At 46.2% G+C, this 17,243-nt stretch overlaps 1 protein-coding gene across 7 annotated transcripts in view; it reads right to left on the bottom strand.

Annotated features, from left to right (window-relative positions):
* SBNO1 (strawberry notch homolog 1) overlaps positions 1–17,243 on the bottom strand; it is a 1,282,279-nt gene that overhangs the window by 614,285 nt on the left and 650,751 nt on the right. For all 7 annotated transcript variants that reach the window (XM_085634811.1, XM_085634813.1, XM_085634807.1 and 4 more), the window contains one exon: positions 12,790–12,957. In XM_085634811.1, coding sequence (XP_085490937.1) covers positions 12,790–12,957 — 168 coding nt within the window. The remainder of the gene's footprint in view (positions 1–12,789; positions 12,958–17,243) is intronic.

The raw sequence follows: 17,243 nt of genomic DNA, 5'->3' as shown, positions 1-17,243 counted from the left end.
ACCTGCGGTTGCTGGACACGGGGCGGATCACCATCACGCGGTGGTGATTAGCCCGGTTATGGTTAATGCGGTTGTCGGCAAGCGCCCCCTCAGTAAGGATGAATTTCCTTACTGGCTTGCGGAAAAATTTGATCAATTAGAAGCCGTGTTTCCAAACACTACACCTGTGGATAAACACAGGATACTCACCATTACTTTGCCCAAGGATCTGGTTCCTGAACTTGTTGATTGTGACAATTGGGGCAAGGTCTTTGCTGCGACGTATTCGAAGTGCTACGGCACTCCGTCTACGGCTGTACTACCCTCCGTCATCAAGAAAGTTCAAGAAAGTCATGGTGCGGAGGCAGCTATTGAGTTGGGATTACGGCTTGTCGGCTTGTTGAACTAATGTGGCCACAAGGATTTCCCCCCTACCCCTCCCATGGGGCAAATAGGTTTTTCCAATAGGGTTTCTCTAAACAGGTGGCAGCTGGCTATAGGCCTACGCCTCCAGTGGTAAGATTGGAGCCCAATATTTAAGGTCCTGACAAATGCCACGTACCCAAGTGGAGAATACAGGCAGAAACATGTTGACCCCCTATTAACAATCACTGATTCACAGCGGCGACGGGATGATAAGGTCCCCACTCACCGCACTTATATATTTTAATCCCACATAGTAACCCCATAGAATAAAAATTGTTCAGGTATACTATGATGGTTTTTAAATTCACTCACTCTTTTGTTTGGGCCCCCACTTAGTCTAGAAGTACATCCCTGTCTTCAGGTGTATGCCCGCCCTCTATCAAACGCGGTTTTTAGAGGGCGAGGACTGGCAGATGATGAAGCATGACACCTGGTGGTGTGTGATGCCAGTCCGTCAATTTTTGTGATTTGCCCCCACTAAATTGGGCATCTCTTAAGACACAACTAGGGACGGTCCTTTCTGTGGTTCATAGCTTTGGTTGGAGGCTGACCGTTCTCTAGTGCCCTAATGCCTCTAGTTCCCTCCCCGGGCCAGACTCTGGGTGTAACTGTGGTTCTCTACTATTAGGGGAGCCAACTTTCAACTTAACACCCTTAAGAAAATCAAGCCTTTCCTTCCGCCTGAAGACTTCCGGCCTGCAGTACAATCTCTGGTTATCTCGTGACTGGAATATGGTTTAGTGACCCTCGCTGGGCTTCCAAAAGCGAGCTTGGCCCCGCTCACAGACACACTCAACGCATCTGCCAGGCTCATCACAGGCTGCAAAAAACACAATCACTTTACCCCTGACCTTATGCAACTCAATTAGCTGTCTACTGAAGCTAGGACACGTTTTAAGATAGCCTGCCTAATTCATAAAGCCTTACATTACAACACTCTGGTTTAATTGGCGAACAAACTTGTACTTTCTGGCTCTTGTCGGAACTTAAGCAGTACATCCACCCTACTTTTGAAAACTCCCAAATTCAAAAAGAAAAGAACTTACAATCATGCTTCTCCGGTCTTGCTCTTCGAATTTGGAACGCTCTTCCTCCAGAGATCAGAGCCAATCCTTCCACTGCATCTTTCAAGAAACATGCCAAATAGATATTCCTGAATGAACATTAACAGCATCAACCTATACTCCTTCTCAAGCCCCCCTGTTTACAGATTTGATACTTATTTTCTAAGGTGTTGAGATTCATTTTAAGCTTGTCTATTAAATTGTTATTTCGCTCAAGGGCCCATCTGAAACTGTACTAGCTGGGCCGACTACCGGGCCCAGACCTTGATTGTTTACCCGCTTTTGTTTGACAGTGTGTTCACTTATCTACGTCATTTAGTCCACTGGGCTGGTTTTATTCATGCTTTTGCCACTTTGTATAGCGCTCTGATACCCGCAAGTGTCATGTTTGTGCTTTATAAAACTTCTCAAATAAATAACTAAAAAATATGCTCCCTTCTCCTTAGCAGCGGTAGGGGGAGAAAGCATGCTAAGTGTCCGGACCACTGGGGTCACCCAGGTCCTTTCTTTAGTCCGGATCTTCAATCCTGTCTGTTAAAGGGTCAGGTGACCCCTAACAATCCTAATCACCACCTTCTGGCCCATAGGGAGCACAAGGGATGAAAAGGGGAGCTAAAGTACCCTACAGCATCAGATTCGAAGTCGGCGATCCGGCTCCATCACAGGGGTGAGGTTGGAGATGGCGTTGTCACGGGCACGACCGACAACAGGGGCGTAGTCGCCGCCGGGATCGGCACCAGGGAAGGTCAAGTAAGGTTGACCGGCGTCGATCTGGATCCTGGCCTGGATCTTCGGTGGTCCTCCTGCACCGGAACCGCCGGCATCAAAGCCCCAGGACCCCAACCGGCACCGCGGGTCCCGAAGGCGCGTCGGCAGTGTCAGGCTGCCCAAAGATGGAACGGAGGGTTTCGTAAAATGCACAAAGCTGGGCAGGGGACGCTCCAGCTCCCGGAAACAGAGAGAGGCGGGGAAGTAGGCATCGAAAACCGCCTTTGAGCAACAACGCTCTGGTTCCCGTGTTGCGTCAGCCGACCGACGGGGAGAAGGCAAAGAGCGCCGGTGCTTCTTCACCTTCTTTTTGTGCTTCGACTTACCCGAATACTTGGAGTGCGACGAGGTGTGGGGGCTCCACAACCAGTCTCAAACGAGACCAGGAACGATGCAGAGCCAACTGCCGGGCCTCCAAGAGCTTTCGGGACCGCTCCTGTAAAGACTATGGATTCATGGCCCAGCAGTCAGAGTACAACTTCAGATAGTGGTTGCGCTCCAGGCACCAGAGGCACACGAGGTGCGGGCCATTCACAGACATCAGCCTGTGACAGGCGTCACAGGGCTTGAAACAGGTCCGACGAGGGGACAAAAGCTGAAAAAGCTTAGTCAAAAAGTGACTAAAGGTGTCGCTCTCTCCGGATCTGCGCTAGGCTGGCGCAGAAAAAGGAGGAACGGATGTCAGCGCGCAGGGGCAGAGTCTAAATAGGCACCGCAACGTCATCCGGTGAACACGACGCAGAGTCGACCAACGCCACCTACAGAAGTGCAGGGGTACTGCTAAGAAAAAAATTCTCCGGATCCAGTCCGACGCCTGGGGGTAATTCTAAGGTAAGGAATATAGAACGGTCTCTTTCAGACCTATAGTGCAAAGGAAAATGCTACTTACCCAGTATGCATCTGTTCTTGGCATGTAGAGCTGTAGATTCACATGCTTTGCATAGGTCTGCCATTTAGTGTTGGGTTGGATGTTTGCACTTTGTTTTTCTTCGAAGAAATCTTTTCTAGTCACGAGGTAGGTCACTCCTCCTTTCGCTGATAGTGCGCATGGGCATCAACTCCATTGTTAGATTGTTGTCCCACAGAGGATGAGATTGGAGTTAGTAAGAGTAGAATAGAGATGTCCATGCGTATGTATCCGAATAAGTTTGTACTGGAACAGGTACTGGTACCCGGGGAGGTGGGTGGGCGCATGTGAATCTACAGCTCTACATGTCAAGAACAGAGGCATACTGGGTAAGTAGCATTTTACGTTCTAGGCATGTGGGCTGTAGATCACATGCTATGCATAGACTATACAGCAGAAATCTCTCAAAGCGGTGGCTAACCTGTAGCTGTTGCAGTCGTTTTAAAGAGTGTACGTAGAACTGCCTGGGCTACATTAGCTTGTTGTCTGGCTAACACATCTACATAATAGTGTTTTGTAAATGTGTGAGATGTAGACCATGTTGCAGCTTTACAGATGTCAGCTATGGGAATGTTTCCTAAAAAGCCCCTATTATGAGAGTGGAATGCGCTCTAGGGGGAATTAGTAAAGTCCTTTTTGCTTTTGCATAACAGGTCTGTATACATTGGACTACCTTGCAATACTTGATTTAGAAATGGAATTGCCCTTGTGTGGTGGAGCAAAAGCAACAAAGAGTTGTTAAGTAGTATGAAAAGGTTTTGTCCTTTCTATGTAATAAAGTAATGCTCGTTTAACATCTAAAGTGTGTAGAGCTCGTTCTGCCACTGAATCCGGTTGAGGAAAGAACACAGGCAACTCAACGGATTGGTTGATGTGGAAGACAGATACTATTTTGGGTGGAAATTTAGGGTTAGTGCGAAGAACCACTTTCTTTTGGTGTACTTGTAAAACTAGTTCTTCTATGGTTAGTGCTGGAGCTCAGCCACTCTCCTCAGTGATGTAATAGCAATGAGGAAAGCAACTTTCCAAGTGAAAAATTATAGTTCACATTTATGCAATGGTTCAAAGGGTGGACCCATTAGTCTGGTAAGGACAATATTAAGATTCCATGCTGAGGCAGGTGGAAGTCTTGGTGCAATAACTTAAGTCCTTCAATAAAAGCTTTGATAACAGGCACTCTGAAAAGAGACAGATGTTGTCTATTCTGAAGGTATGCAGCTATTGCAGCAAGATGTAAGCGTATAGATGTATATGCCAAATTTGATTGCTGCAAATGTAGTAAATAACAATTGATATTTTCAACTGAAGCATATAAATAAACAGCTTCCATTTTGCTGCATAGAAAGCTCTTGTGGTAAGTTTTCTAGCCTCTTTAATGATATTCATACAATCTGGTGGAAGATAGAGATATCCAAACTGTATGATTTCAGGTGCCAGATCCCAAGGTTGAGAGGCTTGGGATCTGATGTCTTATCTCTCCACGGCTCTGTGTGAGGAGACTGTATGTGACATACTTTTTGATGAGGAATTACTGATAGTTCCAGTAGTGAAGTGAACAAGGGTGGACGTGCCCATGTGGGAGCTACCAGGATTAGTCTGTCATGTTGTCTGTGCGCATCAGGACAGCTTTGCCTACAAGGTGAGTCTTAAAGGCTTTGAGTGCCAGAAAGACTGCTAGCAGCTCTAGATGATTTATGTGGAGTTGCTTTTTACTACAAAATCCCTGAATTGTTTGAGTTTGGAGATGAGCTCCCCAACCATTGAGGGATGCATCCGCTGTTGGCACTGTCTGGGGAACTGGGTCGCCCTTTGGAAAGGTTCTGCGGATTACACCACTGCAGAGAGCTACGAGTGCAGTCATTCACCAACACTAGATCTGTCAATTGACACAGACTGATTCCACTGACGTGCTAAACATTCCTGATGGGGACACATTTGAAGTCCTGCATGGGGAACTATCATGATGCAAGATGCCATCATTCCGAAGAGCTGCATGAATACCTGACCTGGTAATAAGAGGTTGGGTTGAACCTTGGAAATCATAGCCTGAATATCGTGAATTCTGTCTGGATTGGGACAGGTTACAGCTTTTTCTGTATCTAGAGTGGCTCCCAAGTACGTTTGCGTATTGGAGGGTTGGAGATGGGAGTTTGACAGATTTACTGTGAATCCGATGTCGTGCAGTAAGTGTACTGTTCTTTGACTGTGCTATAGACACTTTGTGAGAGTGCTGGCTTTGATGAGCCAGTCGTCTAAGTATGGGAAGACTGAATACGTTTTCTTCACAGATGTCCAGCGACGACTGCCAGGCATTTGGTAAATACTCTTGTAACAGTGGTCACTCCGAAAGGGAGCACTTTGAACTGGTAATGCTTTCCTGCTACCACAAACCTGAGGATTTTGCGGTGAGCGGGATGTATTGGAATATCCATCCTTTAAGTCTAGAGTAGACAGAAAGTCGCCTTGCTGAGGAAGTGGGAGCACTTGGAGTGTTACCATGTGAAAGTGGTCTGATTGAATGTAGAGATTTAGATCTCTAAGGTCTAATATAGGCCTGAGAGATCCATCCTTTTTGGGTATGAGAAAGTATAGGAAGTAGACACTTGGCCCTTCATATAGTAATGGGACGGGCTCTATAGCTCCTTTTCGCAGTTGAGAGTGAACCTCTTGCTTGAGGAGCTCCAAATGCAGTTTGTGCAGGAATGTTTGGAGGATAGTCGGTAAGCTCCAGGCAATAACCATATTGGATCATTTCTAGGACCTCTGTCTGAAGTGATTGTATTCAAGATGGGAAGAAATTAAGAGAGACTTCCCCAAACGGGCGTGGAATGATTGGGGGGGGGGGGGGGGGGGGGGGGCAAGCGGGGGCAAATCACTGTTTGTTTGTTGCAGGGGAAGTACAGGGGGTGTTACCTTTGCCTCTTCCCTTGCCATTATTGTGTCAAAATCCTACTCTAAAGTAACCTCTGGAAGAGGGTGACTGATTGTTACCTTTGTAGGAAGACGAGGCGTCAGTGGAAATATTTTTAGAGCCCCCTCTGTAAAAGGAGTGGCGAAAAGAACCCTGACCAGCTGGGGTCTGCAAAGCCCCCAGGGATTTTGCGACCTCCATGTCTTTTTTCATCTTTTCTAAAGTATCATCCAGTTTGGACTTCGGGTTAAAACCCAGAAATACGCAGCCAGGAGTGTCGTCTTAAAAGGACACTGGTGTTCATAGCATGAGCTGCTGTGTCAGCTGCGTCTAATGCACATCTAATGAAAGTGTTGGAAATTAGTTTCCCTTCCTGAATTAAATCATGTGCCCTTGATTTATGTTCATCTGGCAAGAATTGGAGCAATTGTTCCAATTCATCGTAGTGAGCCATGTCATACCTCGCCAAGAGAGCCTGTATGTTGGCAATAGGCCAGTGATTGGCTGCCTGTGCAGCTACTCTTTTGCTTGAGTCCTCTAATAGTTTGGACTCCAGTCAGGAGGAGGGGCATCTCCTGATGTTTGAGAGTTTGCTCTTTTGCAAGCCTTAGAAACCACTAGGGAGTCTAAGGGAAGTTGGCCTTTGATGTAGACGGGGTCTGTAGGTGCAGGTTTGTATTTTTTGTCTACCCGTGGTGTTAGTACTTTTTCATGCACTGGGTCTTTAAATAGTTTACATTCTTAAGCGTGCCCTGAAGCACGGGTAGCGTGAGGGTCTCAGAGAAAATCCTCCTCCATAGATTCTTTGTGAAGTTGAACCCCGTGATATTGAGCAGCACTATTAATTTTATAAATCCTACATTGTCATCAGGTGGAGATGGTTTTGTAGGGTATAGATCCGGGTCGTTGCCAGTGTTAGGATCTATAATATAATCATCCCATGCACCGGGATCATTGTCATCCGGTGCATCGTCTTCTCCATCCCTGTCACCTTGGCACTCAGGTGACTGTGGTTGTGGTGAATGTGTAGGAGTAATGAGCAAGTTTGGGTCAAGTGGGGAAGGTGAGGAAAGAGGAGAAGGAGGTGAACGATCAGTGGCCACATCTTTCTTTTTAAGGGGAATGTGGTAAGCTTCTGCCATCTCTGGTTTCAGTTTAGCTGGCAATTTTACATGAATATGACCAGTCTTCGGATTAATGGCAAGTTCTTTCTGTTTCGGGTCCGTGTTGGAAGGCATAATGTCGAAACGAGGCTCCTTGGATGGGATGTTTTAGAAGCAGAATGTTTCGGCGCCGAAGTGTTTGGATCCGAAGATTTTTCCGGCATCGAAGAAATGGTCACGAGGACATGTTTGGATTTCTGTGCCTAAGATTTTGGTTTGTGCCCGAATGGGGCAGACAAGGTTCCGAGCGGGAAGGTTTTGGTTGGTGTTTCGGTGCTGAGCCTGAAAGCGAAGCGTTGCAAACATGTTCTCGGTGCCGACCTAGGTCCGGAGGCACAGAGGGGCCCGGAGCCTTTTTCTTGGGCATGTTTTGTGGCAGGGGAATATAAGTATTCACAGTACGTTGAGCCTGCGAAATGTCTTTTCCCATGTCCGATTCGGCATCTGACAAGGAAATGTGTTCCTCTTCTTCTTCGGCTCCTTGGGCGTTGAAGATTTCTTTGGAATCTTTTCCAAAAAGATCCAGAGCGGAGCCGCTTCGTTGGCACATTTCGTGATGTCGAGCCCGATGATCACGGAGTGTCTTCTTTGATCGAAAAGATCGGCACACGTCGCAGTCCTGTTCATTGTATTCCGGGGAGAGACACAAGTTGCACACTTCGTGCAAGTCAGTGCGCGGATATTTAGCTCGATACCCGGGACAGAGTTTAAATGGAGCACGTTCCGTTGACTGCAAGCTGACCAGACGCGGTTAGGCCCAACGGCCGACCACGAGTTTTCCGATTGAATATTTTTTGAAGAATACGATAAGCGGAGAATGGGAAACTTGATCGAGAAACAATACCGTCCAGGGTAGTGGATTGCGCACCAAGGGGAACCAGAGAAACTGTCGAACTGGAGCGCAGCTATTCACGCCCAAACCAGATGGCGGAAAAAAACAATCTAACAATGGAGTCGATGCCCGTGCGCACTATCACCGAAAGCAGTCACCTACCTCGTGACTGGAAGAGACTTATTCGAAGAAAAACTAAGTGCAAACATCTGGACCCAACACTAGATAGACTTCTGCAAAGCACATGATCTACAGCTCACATGCCTTGAACCATCAGTTCCCACAATGCACTTGTACTATAGGTACACTATGTAATGCAATGTTCATATTTGTCTTGCTTAATAGTGTCAAAAACTTCACATTAAGACCAAGTGCACCTATTTACAAAAGTAAATACTGTATAATTTAAACTGTTTTGAAAGCCAATGCAAACCTGCAACAATTGCAAATATAACTGCAACTGCACTTCACTGTAAAGTCTTACATTTGAGAGTATATTTTACTCACCTGTGCCAAGTCCAGTTGGTTCTAGAAACAAAACATAAGTATAGCTTTTTTATACTTGCCTAATTGGTCTTGATTCAGTCTCTGAGTGTGTGCTAACAGTCTTGAGTGAGTGAATACAATAAATGCTTAACACACCCTCTGGATAAACCTAACTGCTCACCAACACTACCACAAAGAGTGGTTAGTACTTACCTAATTTAGCCTCTGCTATAACTCTTGTGACCCCCTGGACTCTGTGCCTTACTTTTGTCTAGTACATACAGAGCCAGCTTCCTACAAGATTGGTATCGGTAACTGACATGGTGCGGTGACAGGCGCCACACAGTTTGAATCCTGTCTTCATCAAAGACATCCTTGACACCCAATGGAAAAAACTTCAAAAGTCAACATAAAGTTAAAAAAAAAAAAAAAAAGCCTGTAAATAAGCAACAGCAGGGCTAGCTTTTCCGGGATCGGTGCTTAACTGGCACAGACAGAAAGGAACTGACGCCTGTGCGTCTGGGTGGCGCCTATATAGGTGACTGCGACGTCATAACTGACGCTAGCGATGCCAACGGTGTCACGTGAAGCCGAATGGAGCCACCAAATGACACGTGCAAGGGGTATTGCTCGAGCAAAGGTTTCCAGATCCAGCCTGACACCTGGGAAATTCTGAGGTAAGGAATCTGCAGTTAGAAGTCTATCAGATGTGCATTGTCACGCAGCGATGGCCTCGAAAGGTGTGAGGAAATGGGGTGCATTATATGGTATGGTAGTGAACCTCACAGTAATACAGTTACCAACCCCCATAGGAGCCCTGGGGTTCGTCAGTCAAACCCTCAGCTTAATCTTGGGTAGCTGTAGCACTGAGCAGCAAGGTTTACGCAGAGGAACAAGTGTTAAGCATTTAAACAGCATCAAAACAATTGAAATGACACTTCAGAAATCCCACACCAATTTATAAAAACAGCCTATTGTTTATAAGATTTCAAACACTACAATGAAAAAGATTTTTACAAGCAATAATACATCATTGCAATTTCACTCAACTGCAAACCAGCCTTGGCGAAAGCAACGGATTGGACGCAGAAACATTTTCAATGCCGTCAGTTAGAAGTACGTGAATTGACAAACTCCAGGAGAGAGCTAGTCAAGTGGACCAGCAAGAAGAATTCCCTTCACAGGTGGAGAAGTCCTTCAGCAGCTCCAGGTGCATCATCCGCCTTGCAAAGGACTCCTACGGAGTGGTCCGGATGCAAGGGATAAAGGAAACTGAAGATGCTCAAAGGATGCAGTGGATGCAACGTGGTGCTGAGGGCCTTCCTGCAGGGATTACACTACCCATGAAGATGGTGACATTGGTTGAGGGGTTGACGTCCCACAAAATCCTGTCCATTTGCCACTGGGATACCAGTCGCCCATTGTCACAGTTAAAGGCCAATCTTAACTGGGTCAATAACTTTATTTCTAGGGGTCTTAGAAACTCTGACAGCACTACTGGGCTCAGCGAACTCAGGTGCAACTCTGTGCATTGGGTCTTAGTCCTCGTGTTGCACGGCGCCAGCGGTAGCAGCTAGAAGACTTTGGGCTACCAACTTGACCCAGCAAGCTTCTTCAGCTGTTGTTTTCCTGTACTTCAAACAGGAGGCCAGTCAGCTGGCCCTTGGAGGTCTCTTGTCTTGACTGGTCTCTGGGGTTAGCCTTTCCCCAAGCAGGACATGCCAGGCATAGTTCATCTCTTCGCTCTGCAGCAAGTGCAGTCCCTGTCTTTTCAGCCGGGTAGTTCTTATAAGTCAATCGAGATCTGAGGTCTGGGGCCAGGGGAGTCCCCTTATGCTCAGAAAGTGCCCTCAGGGCAGGATGCGGTGGGTGGCCAATGGGCTACCAGGTTCCCTCCCATCTGGAGACCACTTCCTGTGAAGTGTAGCATCTGGTTACTCCAGGATGCACCATTCTGCTCAATCCCAAGATGGATAGACCCCTCTCCTATGGTATCAACCTCTATAGCCCACCCAGGGGAGAGGCTACCTCACGGTTGTATGGCCCTGGGGAAACTGGTTCCCCTCTCTGGTTGGCCACTGGTTTCACCTCTCTTGTTTGGCCACTGGTTTCACCTCCCTGCTCTCCCTGCCAGCCTGCCTACCTCAAAAATAGGGCAGCCCTCCCCCGGTGGCTCACATCTGCTCCACAAAGAAAGCTTCACTTTTGAAGCCTGCCTTTTTGGGCTAACACCCAAGTTGCTTTCTGTAGAAGGGAGGTGACACCTCCCTGGCATGCAATCCCACATTTTTCTACTTCCAGTAAGTCATCAGCAAGTCTTTCCAGGAGGGTAGAAAGCGGTCACGAAGAGCACGCTCCATGTGTGCCTGGTAAGGCACAGGAGCTTTAAAGGCAGCAAAGCAGCAGCTTAGCTAAAGCTGCACACTGCAACAAGTTACATTATTTTCGACTGGAGATAGAAGTCAGGCTTAATGTAACTAGTTGTTTGATACCTTGTAGGGCCCACTTTGGTTCACACTGTTCAGGAGTTAGCACAGCTGAGGCGTCAGCATGTAACCCTGCACTCAGTAAAGAGGCAACCAGGTCTTTCCACAGTAAAACGGACGTTTTGCATGTTTTACTGCGAGGACATGCAAAGCACATTCTGCCGGTGTCATAAGTTACATCCTGACTTTAGGGCTTGGTAGGCCTGCCATAAAGCGGACTTACACACATTATGGGGAAGTGGTGGGTGTGCCACTGCTTTCAATGGCAAAGTTGGGCTACCAGTGCACGACTGCTCCACCAGTCTGAGGTGGCGGACTTGTTTTACATGGGGAACCTCCTGGGTCGCACAATCAGAGCTGCAACCCCTGGAGTACCCCTCTAACTTACATTCAGTGGTTACCAGGGTACCATTTACTAGGGACTTACAGATAAGATGGCACTGAGGTCTGGTTAGCAGGCCTCAGTGCACTAGCAGTCGAAAAGCCAGCAGCATCCGTTGGAAAACTTGGAGGTGACCATACAAAAAAAGGCATTTCCTTACAAGGGGTATGTGTCAACAGACTTCTCAGGTTAATCTGATTTGAGGCCCTGCCATTGCCCATTGCTACTTTAGGAGTCAGGAAGATTGCCTAGTACTGTGTGTTCTCACAAAGGAGGATTTTCTGTTCCTCTACTTGCGGCTCAGGGGTTGCCTGTTGTCGGAGCTCACGTTCCTGTTCTACCTCCCTGGACTTTTCCAAAGAGGCTTCCAAGGGATTTGTAATTTCATCATTCATATGTCAAAATCATCTCCCCTCACACCAAGGATCACCCCCATATCTGAACTGAATCGCTTTTTTATTCAATTTTGAGGGCTTGTTCATTGGCTTTGAGTACCTTTGACGTCCTTTATTCAAATCCGAATTGCCCGCAAGGTCTCCCTTGGCCCTCTCCTCTCGACTGACTTTTGATGTCGGTTTGTCTGCGGGGCGACCACCATCTGTGTCTCTTTCAGGCCCTGAGGGATTTTTTTTGGGGGGTGGGGGGTTTGTCCCTTTTGTTGCTGAGGTAGACTTGTGTGGCTTCGAGTTCCAAAGTCTTCAGCTCTACCCCGTAACGATTTTTCGATATTAACTGAGAAGGTTTTTGAGATTCTCCCTCTCTGGGCTTATTTGCTGGTAGGTTTGCTTCTTCTCAGCCAAATTCTTCTATTTTTGTGTCGGAGCCTTCAATCTGGGCCAAGTCTGTGTCATTAACATTGTTCTCTCTGTCTCCTTTTCTTTTTTGTCTGTATGTAGGTGTTATGGCCCGACTTCTTTATTTCTTGCACTCAAGACTTTCAGCCTAAACTTGGCACTCGCTTCAAAGCTTCTCATGTCATGGTGCCTCGGCAGGCAGAGGCCACAGACTATACAGTTGTCCTTCAGGGCAAATTTTCAGTAGCACGCGGGGAAGAATCCAAACACCATTTTCGATTTCCTACGGCGATTCTCTCTCCCTTTTCGTGCATTCTCGGACCTCGTGGTGGACATCTTACGCAGTCTACTTCTCGCGTGATCTTCGGCTATTTCTCAGGTGTTTTGTGACCATTTTGACTATCCAGGAAAAAAGATTCATGCTGCACAACATATAACGTTCCAATGAATCAGTGCTAAAGGATGCACTCACCACACACAATTACCAAACAAACAGTTTCCTATCAGAAGCAATAAGAAAGTACTTTAAACTCCAAAAGAGACTCCCTCAAAATTCATACTATTAAATGTATTTTTTAATATTACTTCTACCTGGAAGGCTTGTGGTACTGCTGGTAGAAGTAACAGCTGAAGAAAAAGCTGGACGTTTTGAACCAAGACCAGATGCTAATAAGGCACTATGAATTGAATCTGGATCTATACGTTTCTTTTTCTTCTTTTCTTTGCACTTTTTGTGGTCTTTTCTTATAAGCCAGGGATCTGTTGTGAGAGATTCAAATAGAGTTTAAGAAATAAAAAATGACATAATTCTGAACATCTTCATCCCCATTTGTAAATTTACATTTTTCAAAATTAGTATTCTGTTATACCAATTATTAGGATTTGAGGGGACACATTAAAGTTACTTACATGCAAATACAATTTAGTAGTATTTAATAGATTCAAATTTGTAAATTATTTTTCACTCTACAAATCCACATTCCAATACAGGGCAACCGAGAGGCGGACTAGCTACAAGTTATAACCCCAAAACTTAAGATTTTAAGCATTTAAAAGTGGAAAGTACAAATTTCCTCACAAAAAAAGGGAAGGAGTTTTGCACTTTACGACTTAGTCAAGCAAGTGTACAGTTCTCGTAAGTTGGCAATAAGGGTGCCTTGCGGCTATTTAAATTAGCATAAGATTCTTCAATTTCAAAACAAGTCAGGCAATCCTGAGAAAGAGCAGTAAAGTGAAAGCAAATATCCCAAATCCTGACATTCAAAATGCCTTCCTTTTTGCTCCCAGCTGTAGAATTCTTCAGTGCTTCAGAGCACTCTACTGATCAAAAATTAAGTTTAGTAATTTGTAATCAAACACCAATCAGCAACCAGATACTGTGGTATCTTCAAGGAATGTGCATGATCATTGTTCCGACCTAGTAGAGACATATTTAAGCAGATGCTTTAGCCAAAACCCTAGTATTTGGAAAAGTTCCCTGAAGTGGGTCATTGCTATTGCTCACTGATAAAACACTATAAAAAGCAACAATCAGGGCACAGTCTGTAACTGAAAGTGGGAGTTAGTTAATCAACCTTGGCTCTCTGGTTGGAAATGTGAGCAGTGCAAGGCTAAACTCAACGGCTGAGTCTAAATGTGTTGCAGAGGTGATCCAATAAACTATAAAGCAAAAAAATGGCCAGATAAGCTGTATGTGAACACAGAACTTAATTAGAATATGAACAGTTCAAACAAATAGATACAAAATACTTCAAGATACCATACAATACTACGTAAGACGGCAACCTCACAATGACCATAAATGAAACCAGTACACCCATATGACGACCAATCTAGGAAAAGACACTCCAAGTATAGCATAAAACTATGCACACACAAACCAGAACTCCATTTGGCATTTAATTAAGGCAAAAGTCCTTTCTGCCTTACTTGATTTTGAAAGAATATAAAAGTTCTATTGTGCGACTGAACTGAAGAGGAGATTGAGATGAAACAGTGGTACCGTCCTTTGTAAGAAACTGGGGATCTGAATTTAAGGATATCTTGACCTTCTATACCATTATGATTGGTTCTCCTACACATAGCATGGAGTTTACCAACTCTGCGCAAGAAGTAACTTCTACCAGAAAAGCAACTTTTGATATTAAAGCCTGAAAGGAGCACAAGTGATCATGGCTTAAAAGAAGACCCATAGGTCTCTGCAGATGAGGTCTCAAGTGTAGGAAACTGGCTCTTAATATACTATACCAAAAAGAGGTATGCTGTGTAAAGAGTCCAGGTATATGAGTGGACAGGAGTTTGCTCTAGCAATCCTAAAGTGCTCTATCTAGGGTAAAGAGAGGCTGCAACTAAGTGCTGAGGAGTCCATCTGGGCAAACACAGAAAAGGTGCTCAGTCTGAGGATCTCTGACCCACTGGAACTCTGGCGGGGGGGGCTCGTGAGCAGTGGTGCTTTCTCTAGAGAGGTCGCACTGCACAAGGCACTAGCGTTTTGTTGGCTGCCTGGAAAAACAGGCTACAGATGGGGGTCTAGACTGGCCACACCCAAAGGGGAAAGTTAAGCTGTTGAGGGTCTCAGGACCCTGTGGGCACCGTTTGCCACTTCTGGAGCTGAGGGGCGTGGATGCAGGATCACGGCAGCCCAAAGGTTCTCGCGGTTCCTGCTTTCTTGCAGTAAGAGGCTGCATGCGGGGAATGAGGGGGGACAGTTCTGCTACACCCAAGATGGGGCTCAGCTCTTGAGGATCTCTATGCCTCAGAGGCAACATTGATTCACAGCGACTTACAGGACTGTTCTTCAGGACTTTAGCTAAGTGTGGAGAAAGGCCCAAGGCAGCACCAACAGGTCACCTCGGGCGGCTCTGGGGCATCCGGGTGCAGGGGTGCAATACAGCACTGGGTGCCCATTTAATTCAATGGGGAATGGTCTGGTCTCAAAGAGGCTGCAAGTAGGGACTGAGGAGCCAGTCTGGGCGAACCCACAGGGGGGCTCAGTCCTTCAGATGCTCGGGCATGTAGAGACAATGCTGGTCCACTGGAATCCGGGCTGGTAGGCTCAGCTGCAATGGTGATTTCTCTGGTGGGGTCGCACTGGGGGAAGACACTCACGGTTGTAGGGGGCATGCAAAACAAGCTGCAGGCCAGGACTGGGGGAGTAGTCCGGCCAAACCCAAAGATGGGCTCAAACTTTTGAGGATCTTAGGACCCAAGTGGTCCATTTCTTTCTGGGCTTTGGGGCTCTGTGCAGTGGTGCTTCGTAACGGTGGGCTTTCGTAGTCCAAGGCTCTCACGGTTCCTGCTGTCTGGCAAGAGGCTGCAGGTGGGGATTAAGGGACCAGTCCGGTAGAGCCCAGGGGGAGGTAGTGGTGGGAGGGTGCTAGACTCTTGAAGGTCTCTGTACCTCAGGACCACTGTTGGTTCACAGCAACTTGGGCCAGGGAGTTCGTATGCAGTGCTGTTTGGGCAGACTGGGTCGAGCAAGCAGAGGCTCTCGTTTTAGTTCTTTTGGTGCCTGCAAACGAGCAGGAAAGCAGCTCCTCTGCTCCAAGGGAGTTATTACTGGCCAGGTAAAGTTGAGCATCAATCTTCCACAGCTTTTAGAGGGGACACTGGTTCCTGGATGAGCCGGATCCATGCTATTGTCTGACAGCAGTCAGTTGTAACTCCTCAGTTCTCGCAATGGGGGTTCTTTGTCCTTTCTTCTTCAGTCAGATACAACTGTTTAACTGGTGTCATGAGGCCACCCAAATACTCAATATAAGGGTGTTAAGGGGAGTGAAGAGGAGTAGCTAATTTGTCACTACACCCCTTAGAGGACCACTTCCTGTGGGAAGTTGGCATCACTCTGCCCCAGAGTTCCTAATTTCACCACACATAAGATGGTGGGATTCTTTCTTTGTGTTCACTTCAGGCTGCCCATCCTAGCGGGGCGTCCAGCCTGGAAGTGTAACACACATTTTGACTATTTAATTTCCCACCTGTACTGTTACCAAATTGTCATGTGGTAACACTTGGATTGAGCGAGAATGCCACCATTTTGCATGTTAACGATTAAACTTTTCTTGAACACTGACATTTGACACAAATTTCATTGCGTGCCTGTGCAGGATAATATTCTCTAAAACAGCCTTTGCTTATATTTTCACTTTGTGGGCATATTATCAACTACCTTGAACATTCTGTGAACAGGCTAAGTTCATTAAGCAAAATGTCACTAATTTTTGTCCGCTCGGCGAAAGAGCTATCACAATAGAATAAACCATGGCATCCCTATTGGGGGCTTCAGCATGGAAGTATGGGTGATTTATTATTTAAACAGCATCACTTCCTTGTATGGGCAGAGGAGCATTTTGCTGACTACATGCCGGAATTTCAGCCCAGCTGATTCCGGTTACCTCTGCAAGGAGGGATGCCCAGCTCTCCACGAAGATGGGAAGCCTGATGACACTTACTCACAGGTAATGAGTTAGATCACCCTACAGGCATTAGACAGATTCACACACATTAGACACACTAGGTTAGGTAACGCTAGGAAGGGACATAATATAATACAGTCATATGCCAGCATATATTCACAGTTATAGCAAAATGGTTGAACTGTTGATCTTTTTCACCATTTCAATAATGCTAATTATGCTATTCCACTTCCTTCTATTAATCATTGCAGCGCATGTCATTTATGCAAGAATCACAATGCTTCAATAAATACTAAAAAACCTTTGCTGTGTATTTCTCGTTTCGCTCTTTGGATATACATCGGTAACCAAACGAAAAAGCTCTGGGTTTATGATTTCTTTGGGGAGTCAGGGTGGTCATGTTCTAAGGTTGCATGACAAAATGGGCCTCAAGGGAGGGTGTGGCATCATCCATGTCTGGGGGTAGCCAGGCTGGCATATCAAAGGTGCTGTGGTCTTTGAATGCTCTGCCTTGACATGCTAATTTACTAGCTTTCCTGCTAGATGAAATGTAAACACCTGCCAGAGCACACATTGTTTCTGACCTCTGAGAGCAGGGATCTCATCTCCTAGGAGGTCAGAAACAAGTCT

This window comes from Triturus cristatus, chromosome 11, assembly GCF_964204655.1.
Source record: "Triturus cristatus chromosome 11, aTriCri1.1, whole genome shotgun sequence".
Lineage (NCBI taxonomy): Eukaryota > Metazoa > Chordata > Amphibia > Caudata > Salamandridae > Triturus > Triturus cristatus.
Note: the sequence above shows the minus strand (reverse complement) of the source record. Positions and strands in the feature narration are given on the sequence as shown.